This window comes from Bos mutus, chromosome 13 (assembly GCF_027580195.1).
Source record: "Bos mutus isolate GX-2022 chromosome 13, NWIPB_WYAK_1.1, whole genome shotgun sequence".
NCBI classification, from domain to species: domain Eukaryota; kingdom Metazoa; phylum Chordata; class Mammalia; order Artiodactyla; family Bovidae; genus Bos; species Bos mutus.
Window position 1 is genome coordinate 24,693,679 of NC_091629.1, and position 12,545 is coordinate 24,706,223.

Here is a 12,545-nt window from a genome sequence, read left to right on the forward strand (position 1 = left end):
TCCCATTCCAGATATCTTCCTCACATGGGCTGCTGTGAGGAGCAAACGAGATTAATAAGCTATTTCACGTCCAACTCAGGGTCATGTCTCTTACATGGTAAGAGTTCAGTCATATAACCACCACTACTGCTGTGCGATGGGGTTGTTGCTGTGCACGAAGGTTCCCCGGGTGTACATCTCAGCCCCTGCCGTCCTACCGATAGTGCAGTCTAGCACGGTCTCTACACAAAAGATAGGGATCCGTGTACACCAGGCAACTGTCTGGTTGTAGAGGGGCACCATGGCCTTCATGGGAGCCCAGGAGAATGTGAAGTTTGGAGACAGCTTCCCCAAGGAGGGAGGATTTGGCTCAGCCTTAAAGGAGGGCAGGATAAGCAAAGGAAGAGAGAGGTTGGGGACGTCTGACTTGTATCCAAAACCCATGGCCCAACAACTGGGGTCGGGCAGACTCTGTGAAGGGCAGCAATGAGATGGGCAAGTGGAGGGGTGAGGGGGAACTTAAGTGTCCAGCTCGGTCCAGGTTTAACTGGTTGCTTTTTAGAGGTTGGGGTCCCAAGGGTGATGCTGTGCATGCAACAGCACTGCAGAACCCTCATCTCTGGTGTTCACGGCAGGGTGAATTGGGGTTGGAGGTGGGGGCCACCATGCTGGCGGGGATAGGGCTGGAAGCAGCCACCTTTGATCCATTTGGTGGTCCTGTTGGCACAAGACCACATCTAGCTTATTTCCACATGAGTAATGGGCTGATGGCATTTGAAGCAGGAAACTAGAAGTTGGCACTCCATGAAATGGAGGAGCAGAGTTTTGTTCCCGCATCCATTACTGTCACTCCGCCTGTCAGCTCTTGGTCCCTAATTATGCCAGAAAGAATGTGGACGTTTTTCATCAGAGTTAGCTTTTGCTCCCTCGTGCTAATTCTCCTTTTTCTCGGTAATTCAGGGTGGGGTTGGAGGGAGGCGGGCACCGAGGATAGGGCGCTTCGGCCAAGACCGTGAGAAAAAAATCTCCTGTGTCTCATGGGTGGGGATTGAGTCAAATGTCCACCCAAGAATCATAGCCTGAATCCTGGGACAGTCCAGGACCAACTTGAAGCCCAGGGACTCAAGAAGAGGGGCTTGTTCTGAGGATGGTGGAGAGATTGTTCTAGAAGGACAGATGGATTCTAGGTAGCAGAAACAATGAATTTTTTTTTTTTTAACTAAGAGGAAGTTAACTTTCCTCTGAATTTCTGCTCTTTGGAAATGCACAAACATCTCCCCTAAAGTATCACCAGTCTCCCCCCTCCAACCCCCGTTCTGTTTTATCATACCTCCCTCTGCTTCCAAAGGAGAAACAGTTGTTCTGTGATGGAATGAGTCCAGTCTGAAGGAAATTGTTTTGGGGGCTCTGGAGTTGGATGGGTTTATAGATGTAAATTATCCTAAACTATTAGAACTGCTCCAGCATCCTGGCGAAGAGCTGACATCACTGGCTTTCAACAGCAAACAAAACCTGGAGGGTTTAGCTGGCGGGGCGGGGGTTCAGATAGAACCCAGCAACCTAATACATTATAACAGTTTATGGCATTAATTGAAACTAATTGAAATTCAACTGCTATTACCTCTGTACTTTCCATGAAAATGAAAAGTAGGATGAAAGTAAAGTACAAAAAAATCCACCGCCTTAATGGCCCGAAATGGATCAATTATTTTCATCTTTAGCTAAATACAGTTTACTGCCTTATTAAAAGCATGTTTGTAAGAAAAGTATAACATTAAAATTCCAGTGCATGAATCACAGAACAAAGCCCTTGTTATGCTATATCTAATATATTCTTCCTTTTTCATTTGGCAGAGCAACATGGGACAGGTCAGGCTTGGGTCATGGAAATCTTATGCTTTAACTTATGAAAAATAAAAAGCGTATTCTCTGGTCTATTCACAGATATAAAATGTTTTTTAAAGTGAGTGTTTTTTTCATAATTTATAAATATTCTTTGATATCTATGAAAATTCTTTCATTATCTAGTTATTTCCAGAAGTTAATTATACAGATAAAATGCCAGTTAGAGGGGTTTTTTTAGGAATGTGTTATATCAGTTCAGTTCAGTAGCTCAGTCATGTCTGACTCTTTGTGACCCCATGGACTGTAGCATGCCAGGTTTCCCTGTCCATCACCAACTCTAGGAGCTTGCTCAAACTCATATCCATCAAGTTAGTGATGCCATCCAACCATCTCATCTTCTGTCGTCTCCTTCTCCTCCCATCTTCAGTCTTTCCTAGCATCAAGGTCTTTTCCAATGAGTCAGTTCTTCACATCAGGTGGCCAAAGTATTGGAGTTTCAGCTTCAGCATCAGTCCTTCCAGTGAATATTCAGGACTGATTTCTTTCAGGATGGACTGATTTGATCTCCTTGCAGTCCAAGGGACCCTCAAGAGTCTTCTCCAACACGACAGTAGTCAAATATATATATATATATATATATATTATTTAAAAAATACAGGTATTTAGAACAAGTTTTTTTTTAATTTTATTTTATTTTTAAACTTTACATAATTGTATTAGTTTTGCCAAATATCAAAATGAATCCGCCACAGGTATACATGTGTTCCCCATCCCGAACCCTCCTCCCTCCTCCCTCCCCATACCATCCCTCTGGGCCGTCCCAGTGCACCAGCCCCAAGCATCCAGCATCGTGCATCGAATCTGGACTGGCAACTCGTTTCCTACATGATATTTTACATGTTTCAATGCCACTCTCCTAAATCTTCCCACCCTCTCCCTCTCCCACAGAGTCCATAAGACTGTTCTATACATCAGTGTCTCTTTTGCTCTCGTACACCGGGTTATTGTTACCATCTTTCTAAATTCCATATATATGCGTTAGTATACTGTATTTATGTTTTTCCTTCTGGCTTACTTCACTCTGTATAATAGGCTCCAGTTTCATCCACCTCATTAGAACTGATTCAAATGTTATATCCATCTGCAAATACAGTGTAGTGGTATGAGCATGCATGCGTGCTAATTTGCTTCAGTTGTGGCTGACTCTTTGCGACCCCACAGACTATAACCCACCAGACTTCTCTGTCCATGGGATTCTCCAGGCAAGAATGCTGGAGTGGGTTGCCATGCCCTCCTGGTTCTCAAATCAGACCTGGCAGGTCTGAATCCTGCTGAACCATCTACGACTGTGTGACCTGGAGCCTGTCACTTAACCTCTCTGTGCTCAGTTTTCTAGAGAGCGTAAACTTTTCTTCTGGGTCTGTTCTGGTCATAATCATTCTGTTTCTTTTGATGTGGAAAAGGAACTATAATTCTTCATCAAAATACAATGGAATATGTAAATATACATGGATAGAAGTCATTTCAAGTACAGAAATTAATGTGTAACTCTTGTTTCCTCTGGTCTTAAAAATACAATTACTACAAAGAAAAATTCTTATTAATATTTGTGTGCATAATTCCTAAATTTATTTCCTGTCCTCTTGAGAGGTGATTTCCTGGCCAGAACGTCAGATCAGAAATTCCTTCCCTGTTCTTCTTTCCAAGGGATGATTTTCTTCCTCCCATCTCTGTATCTTGGGTGTATTTACCTTGTTTTGCTGGTCACACAATCAGAGTTGCTCATGTATTCATTTACAGCGTCAAACAAGAGAGTAGCAAAAACATCACCTCTCCATTCATGGCAACATTTCAAACAGCAGGTCTTAGTGCTTTTTCAGCCTCAGATGGAGAAGTGACAGCTCACTGGAGTGGTGATTGGAGTCACCATGTCCCCTCCTCCTCCCCAGCTGGGCTGTCACCGCCGCGGGAAGCCCCTCTTACCTTTGGAAGCTCCCTTGCACATTCAGTCCCAAAGGTCACTGCAGGTGGGCATGAGAGAGAGACGGTGCTGTTTCCAGCCAACTTTAATTACAGGGGCTTTCCAGGGTTGTCTTCTTTTTTTTTCTTTTTTTACTACCCCTCTGTCCCCCTTACCCCGCCTCCTGATTCAGCTCTGTAATCTCCCTAATGCATAATTTATCCCCTAAAAGGGACAACAGAGATCAGCCTCCCATGAAAACCGCTGCAGTTCTATTCCATCACCCTTCCTTGAAAATCAACCCAGTCTGTTCTAACTGTCGGTTACCATTTGCCGTTTCCAAGTAGGACCGCCTGCCATTTCTCCTCTGTCAGCCATCAAATGAAGTGCAGAGACTGGTTGTTTCTTATCTATTAAATAAACTGAGCTGCAAAGAAGACAATGAACAGATCTCTTAGCATACAACTGATATCCAGGGGGACATCCTAAGCTTTTCCACTCTGTTTCTTCCGTACCTGCAGGGGCACTTCCAAAGAACATACACGAATGCATCTCCTTCTAAATATTTGCAAACACTCTGTGAGTTACACAGCACTGAAGTGGTAGAACTTCATGAGCTGGATGAATCTTTAATGACCTGGAGTTGTCTGACCTCTGAAGCCCACTGTAGATGACAGATGCTGCGGGTACCACATACCCTGGGGCTGCTTCCCACACCACCCCAACAGCCATCAGGGTGTTCTGCACCAGGGGGACCCCAGCCACCCCACCTGGCCCCCTCAGGCTCGGACACACTGGCAGACTCAGTGTAGCCCTTACAAAGTCGTTTTCACTGCTATTATTTATGGCCCAGTTTCCCCAGCCCCTCTCCCACCCCACAACCACTTTCTTTCACCTACATTTGTTTGTTTATTTGGCCGCGCCATGAGGCATGAGGGCTTCCCAGGTGGCGCTAGTGGTAAAGGACCTGCCTGCCAATGCAGGAGGCGTAAAAGACAAGATCCCCTGGAGGGTGGCATGGCAACCCACTCCAGTATTCTTGCTTGGAGAATCCCATGGACAGAGGAGTCCACGGGGTCACAAAGAGTCGAACACGACAGAAGAGACTTAGCACACACGCATGCATGCAGCATAATTTCCTCTACCAGGCGTAGAACCCGCACTCCCTGCTATATAAGCAGAGTCTTAACCACTGAACTTCCAGGCAAGTCCCTCATTCACCTACTTTTAAACCCTTTCTTCCTTCTAACTCAGCCAGAGATGATACAATCTATTTCACTCCACCCCCTCCCTTTCTTTCTCCAGTTGTTTCCCCCTCCATCTTCCCTCCCTGATTCAGCCCCAGATCCACCCAACAGTCCGCAGCACGGTAGTCACATGAGGGGCTCACCTCCCTGGAAAATATCCTTGGTCCTGGGTTTCAATGAGAACCAGCACACTAGGAGAGTTACCCTATACTGTTGTGCTGGAGGCACACACAATTTGGGTTACATTTAGAACTGGGTAGGATTTTGTGGGCTGGAAGAGAAACCCAGTAGCCAGATCTAACATGTTTCTGTCTTACAGATCTCAAGTGTACAATCCATCCTCTGGCTGGTTCAGTCTTTCTTGTGGTGCCAACTTCGTAGTGAACAGCAAGTAGAAGGGCATAGTAGGAAAACCTGGCCAGAGTGAGGGTGTCCCGCAGTAAACATTGAGAGGACCCAAAAGGAACGCTTAGTTAGTCTCGGGTCAGCAAGCTGATAAAGCCTAAACATTCTTCCGTACATCTGTCTAGGAAGCATATTGTCCTACCCGTTGTAGAGAGGCTCTGTGTGAAGCCCCAGGGTGGGCAGGGTGAGCCTGAAGTCCACCCATCACTTACCCATCACTGGGGAAGTGATGGCAAGGAAGGCAGGTAGAGACAATCTTTGATCCTTGGAAGCCTCACCTGGCTGGAGGCTGGATCCTCTACTGGGGCCCAGACACGATCACAGCCACAGCCCAGCCCAGGGGGGCTTTAAGAGCTCTAGTTCCAGGACTTCTCTGGTGGTCCTGTGTTGGGACTCCTAGTTTTCCACTGCAAGGAGTATAGGTTCAATCCTTTGTCCAGGAACTAAGAGCCTACATGCCATGTGGCATGGCCAAAAAAGGAAAAAGAAATAAGTAGTTTTAAAAAAGTTCTAGTTCCACCTCATCCATGCAAGTAAAATTATGCTGATAAATACAAGCAGTCATATTTTTTACCTAAACTGATTTGTCCTGAAATGAATACATTAACAATCAAACTCTTTATCTTCTGGGTTTTTTTCCTGGGGATGCCCCAAAATATAAGACTTTGCTTCTCCTATGAATTGTCTTCATACTTATATTTTTACTTTTAGCTTATGAAAAAGTTACAGGCATTTGCCTGAAGCCAATGTTATTGATAACAATTCTGTTATTGTTACTGACAGTAATAATAATAAGGGCTTGTGTATTAAAAATGCCTACCTTGGGCCTGATATATCAGAGTCGTGAGATAAACAGGAATTGAATCTAAAAATTTTTTGCAAAGTAAAAGTTGGAAATGATGCAGAAATAAGTCACAACTGCACGAAGATAATGGAAAGAATAATCCCCTCCCCGCCTCCCACCCTGGAGTAGGAATGCTTAAAAGCTGAAGGACTGAACTGGCAAAGAATAATAGGCTGACTTCATAACATCGGGTTTTGTGATATTCATGGAGGGATGTGATTTGACCTGTGACTTGTTATTTAGGTAGCAGAAAATTCTAATGGGATTCTACTGTTCTGTGGGATGGGACAATGTAAGTAAATGATCAGTAAAACATGTTTAGATGAAAATTCTGGATGACATCACATAGGCCTCACGTAGGCATAGGCACACAGAGTACTGTGCCCAGAGTAACAATGATTTTGGAATGTTATTCAATGAATACACACACACACACATCCCTGCTGTGGACAGAGCGTGCTTCACCCCCTTGGGCGAGGGTGTGGCCACTTGACTTGCTTTGGTCAAGAGAACGTTAGTGGCTGTTGCCAGGAGAGCCTTGGAAAGTGCCTGAGCAGTCATGCCTGCCCTCCTGCACAGCTCCCAAAAGAGAATATGCCTCAGGTTGCTATTGGTCCAAAGAGGCTGAGAGAGGTATGGTGGTACCGACTTGACACCAACCATAGCTTGGAGCCGTAGCAGCCAGCATTTGTCAGCCTGCAGACCTGTGAGCTGACCTACCACAGGCTTATTGGTTTTCTGGCATTGAGTTTGAGGGTAGCTTGTTACACAGTATTATTGTGACAATAGCTGACAGTTACAATAACCAAAGTCTCATGTTTGGGGAGGTGTTTCAAATTACATTAAAAGACAAACCAAAAGATAACTATTTAGAAGTTAGCATATATATATATATATAGAGAGAGAGAGAGAGAGAGAGATCTAATTTAAGTATGAGAGGTTTTATGAAAAGTATTATCTTTTGAAGTCCTCAGACTCTCCAACTGCCTACAATCTGTGGGCAACCCTGGCTAAACATACAGCTCTCTAATGACCCCAGCAGCCTGGCATTGCTATATATAGCCTGTGAGCCTATAATGAAAAAGCAGAATAGTTGCTAAAAGCCCACATGAAGGAGAAACTGCAAAAATAATGAAACTCTGAGTTGCATGGGGCCTAAACGCTTAACCTGTTTCACGGAAAGTGAATGCTGTTTTCACATGCATATTTGAAAGAAGGGACAGAGGACCTCAAATTTGGACAATGTGAGGTTCAAGTTTTGGCTCTCCTGGCGGGCTACTCCTTTGTCGTGTCAAACCTCCAGGAGTCACGTTTTGCAGCAGGTGGGTACCTCAATAATTTAAACAAAATGTTGGCTCTTTCAGCCAAGGGAAATGCAGCTTATTCAGGAATGTCACACTAGTGAGTCTGAACGGGGAGGCGATCAGAGCCCCCAGATCAGAATGTCCTAGGGAAGGCGGGGAGGAGGGGCCCTGCCCCTGGCTTCTGTCCCCCTTGGCCATCCGTGTTCGAGAAGAGGAAGTAGGCGAGGACTTCCTAGGAGCTCTGAAAAATGCCTGAAAGCGATTCCAGTTCCTTTTCTTCTAGGCAAGTAAGATAGCCATTATACCTCCTTTCAGTTTGATTTTTGCATAATTTATTCCACAAAATTGAGTAAATACACTTGCCATTTATTTTGTCTCTTAAAATTCCTCTTCATATCATTTCACAAACAGAAGGAAAAAGAGAGGTAAAGTTTTGTGGTAAAATTGTTACAGCTTGCCTGAAATGTGAGTCCACAGCAGTTTCTTTCTTTGTGAAGAGGTAATAATGCCAATTCCATGTCAAAAATAACATATGAATAGCACATAATACATTTCACTCATATAATAGGATCATTGATCTTAAAATTTATATCATCATCAGAAGAGCAGATGTAATTACTTCTGTAATATTTTTAAGAAATATAAATAAATTGTATCATCAAAGTGCTCTCACACAGTAGAAATCTTTCGAGATTATTTTATGATTTTATTTTTCCTCACCAAAAGAATACCCATCAATCTCTCGCTAGGTCTTAACACATTAAATTGTAAAACTCAGGATTTGAATCTTTATAAAATTATCTGTTGCAAAGCAGAATGTTCTAGTCTTTAGTTTTCAAAAAAAAAGTTTTCTTGAAATCAACACAATTCAACAATTAAGTATTAAAATGTCCTTACCATCATGCACATGACTATTTTTTTTAACCATTGTCCTTTTCATGACTCAAGAAGAACTTGCATTTATTGCAAACTTTCGCCATTTTCCCCCCTTAATAAGTATAGCAAGTAGGGGACAAAAGCAAGATAAAAGGTTTTATTTTTGACCGTTTCATTTAGCATAATTTCAACTTTCAAATTATAGGTACATAAACGAATATCCTACTTGTGTGTTAAAAGTACTTGACTACTTTGTGGGATGTTGTGTGTCCATTCTTTGCTAAATTATCTTGGTTGCCGTTGCTAGGTAACACCGCTGGCTTCCCACAGCTGAAAAAAAATGAGAGGGTTGGAGGGAGTAATTCAGCATCATTAGCACTTGACTAATAAGGTTATTGGTTTGTTTTTTTTAAGCTATGTATCTTAGCAATTTGCCCCCTTTTCTAGGGAACATCATCATTTATGGGAACTCAATTGACACATACACCACTGTGGAGACCCTCTTGAGCCTGGGGGTCAGGGGCTCCTGCATCCACCTGGTACAGCACCCACCCACATCCATCATCACCTGCATCAACGACTGCGCCGTGGAGGGCGCGATAGAGGACGCACTCCAGGCTGCAGGGGTAAATGTGTACCGGGACGCACTGCTGGCTCAGTGGAACAATGGGCTGTACCCCGACCCCATCCACACCGCCAGTTTCACCACACCCACCAAGCCCTTCCAGCTCCCCTGCTCCGTAAGTAGGTCCCCGGAACCTCAGTCACCACCTTGGGAGAGCTACCAGCTTTGGGGGACTTGGGGTCTGAAAGGTGATGGGTGATGAGCTTACAGTCGCAGTTTCCCTGCCACCCCTCTCCAGCCCCTGCAAACTTTCAGAGTTTCTGTAGCTACATAAAGAGCCACCCAAACCGAGTGACCTAAACCAGCAGTAGTCATCCTTGCGTCTCTCTTGTGGTCCCAGCGTGGGAGCCGGCTCATTCGGCAGGAATCCCTAGAGGTCTTTCCTGAGGATGAAAGGGGACTGGGTGGGGCTGGAGCCATAGAAAAGGTGTGTCCCCCCGCTTGTCGGGCTGCTGGTGTCAGATCAGGCTCAGGTGAGGTGCTGATCAGAACAATCACAGACGGCCCCTCCATGGGACTGAGCTTCTCCTCAGCGTGGTGACTGGTTCCAAAAGCACTGGGACAGAGACAGAGAGGATCAAGAGAGATGGAGAGAGACAGAGAGATGGAAAGAGACAGAGTGATAGAGAGAGACAGAGAGAGAGAGAAACAGAGAGATAGAGCCAGAGAGAAACAGACAGAGATAGAGACAGAGAGAGCCAGAGAGCCAGAGATAGAAACAGACAGATGGAGACAGAAACAGACAAACAGAGAGCCAGAGATACAGACAGAGAGATAGAGACAGACACAGAGAGCCAGAGATAGAGACAGACCGGGAGATGATAGAGACAGCGACAGCATCCCTCCTCCTGTGACCTAACCTCATACGTCAAGCAGCATCCTTTGGAGTCCTGGAGGCAGGTCACCGAGGCAGCCCACATGCAAAGGAAGGGGAACTGGACCCCCGCCTTCTATTTGTGGATGGAGTGTCAGGATTTGAGGACTGCCAGCTCCCATACTTCGGCCACCTGATGCGAAGAACTGACTTATTAGAAAAGACCCTGATGCTGGGAAGGATTGAAGGCAGGAGGAGAAGGGGATGAAAGAGAATGAGATGGTTGGATGGCATCACTGACTCAGTGGACATGAGTTTGAGCAAACTCTGGGAGTTGGTGATGAACAGGAAAGCCTGGCATGCTGCAGTCCATGGGGTTGCAAAGAGTCAGACACGACTGAGCGACTGAACAACAACCAGCCCCACTGTGAGCAAGTCCCAGGCGCTGTGCTACCCTCTTGCAGTGCATTCTGTCCCCTCCTCACAACAGCTCTGTCACAGGAAGCACCCCCACTTTACAGACAGAACACGGTGACTCCCCATCAGCTTAAGATCTAACCCAGGCTAACAGGGCCTCAAAGTGTACACCGTGTTGACCTCCTAAGATTCTGGAAACAGCTACAGTGGGTCTTTCCCTGTGGAACAGGGACTTAGAATAGCTCAGCTCACAGCCTGTTCAGGAGACGAGCAGAAGCCAGGAGGAAGAGGGGAAGGGGCCAGTTGATGTGCCAGAGAAGCAGGAGACCCCTCAGGGAGGGGGCTGCAGTCAGCGTGAGGGCTGGACTTATGGGGGTCAAGGGTGTGTCGACCCTTGGGTTGGGATGAAGGATACCAGCGGCCTGTGGTGGGAAGACCACCTGGAGGAGGCCTCTGAGGGCTCATGGGGGTCCTTTACCTGGCAGTATGGGCCAGTCAGCCTAAGTCAGGGCTTCTCGCCCCAGTGCTCTTACAGGTGGGTGCCATGACCCTCGTCCCCCAGAACCTAGACAGGAGGAGCTCAAGGCAGACTGCATGCCAGAGGAGCTTCCCTACCACCTCTCATTTCATTCTGATAACCCAGGGGATTCTACATTCTGCTCCTCAAGAACATTCATTCCTTCCTTCACTCTGCAGAGATTTATTGAAAGCCTACTAGGTCTCAAGCTCGGTCCTAAGTATGAGGGATATAGCAGTGAAAAAGAAAAAGTTCATAGTATTTTAATAGAAAAGTGTATGTACTTTTCTACATATCTACATATGTATGTCACAATACCTATTTAAGAGAGGAAAAATAAAGATCTTCTCATTGGAAGTTTCCTCCGAAAATGATGATCCTAGAAGAGGTGTGCCAAGTGTACCCTGGGGGAATTCTGGGGGTGAGTACAAACCCTGCTTAGGGAGCACAGGTACAAGAAAACCTTCCCCAAGTATCTGACTGAATACAGGGTCTGTAGCAGCCCCCACAGGCCTTCACTCTCCTATTAGGTCAGAACTAGAATCAAGGCAAAGACACCTTGCAGATACTTTCAACCCCCTTGATCCAGCATGCCTTTCTGCCCAGACTTCCCCCTAAAGTAATGACTCAGACCGTGGTCCACTGTCCTTGGGTCCTGTCTCCTGCTCCCTTGCTGTGTTTCTCCCCACCCCACCCCACCCTGAAACTCTCATCTGTGTTTGGCCAACAGTAAGTACCAGCTGGAGATTCCCAGTTGGCATTAGTGGTAAAAAACCCACCTACCAATGCAGGAGATGTAAAAGATGTAGGTTCTATCACTGGGTCAGGAAAATCCCCTGGAGGAGGGCATGGCAGCCCACTCCAGTCTTCTTGCCTGGAGAATCCCATAGACAGAGGAGCCTGGCGGGCTATGCTCCATGGGGTCACAAAGACTCAGACACGACTGAGTGACTTAGCATAGCACAGGTACCAGCTGGGGATTAGAAGCCTAAAGAAGGGAGAGATCAGGTATTTATCCCTCTGATGATCAGCTTTGAGTAGCATCTCTGTCAGGGCACTAGGAGACTTTTGACAAAAGTGAAAGTGAGTCACTCAGTCGTGTCTGACTCTATGCAACCCCGTGGACCATAGCCCTCCAGGCTCTTCTGTCCATGGGGTTTTCTAGGCAAGAATATTGGAGTTGGTTGCCATTCCCTTCTCCAAGACTTTGATGGGGACAAGTATCTTCACATCTCCACTGTGGTTGTGCGGTCATGGTTTGAATTATGTCCCCTGGAGAGCTATGGTCCTAAGCCTCAGGACCTGAACGTGATCTTACTTGGAAATAGGATCATAGTGGTTGCTGTCAAGCAAAGAGAAGGTCCTCCTGGATTGGAGTGGGTCCTAAGTCTGATGATTGGTGCCCTTATACGGAGAGAAAGATGTGATGGCAGAGAGGAAGCCCACAGGAAGAAGCCTGTGTGCTGACGGAAGTAGAGATGGAGTGATGGCAGCCGCCATCAGATCCTGAATAGCACAAATAGGCAGCAACCGCCAGAAATGAAGACGAGGCGAAGACCTGTCTAAAGTTCTCTGTCTAGCTAGATGTTTGTCGATTGTATTGATTTTTTTCACCCAAAGCACCAGCTTTTGAGTTTGTTAATTGTCTCTGTTGTCTGTCAGTTTTCTCTCTCATTGATTTCTGCTCTTAACAATTATTTTCTTTTTTTCTG

General features: G+C 45.7%; 1 protein-coding gene across 4 annotated transcripts in view; it reads left to right on the plus strand.

Annotated features, from left to right (window-relative positions):
* Positions 1-12,545, plus strand: part of CFAP61 (cilia and flagella associated protein 61) — a 248,003-nt gene that overhangs the window by 180,261 nt on the left and 55,197 nt on the right. For all 4 annotated transcript variants that reach the window (XM_070381160.1, XM_070381162.1, XM_070381163.1 and 1 more), the window contains one exon: positions 8,908-9,200. In XM_070381160.1, coding sequence (XP_070237261.1) covers positions 8,908-9,200 — 293 coding nt within the window. The remainder of the gene's footprint in view (positions 1-8,907; positions 9,201-12,545) is intronic.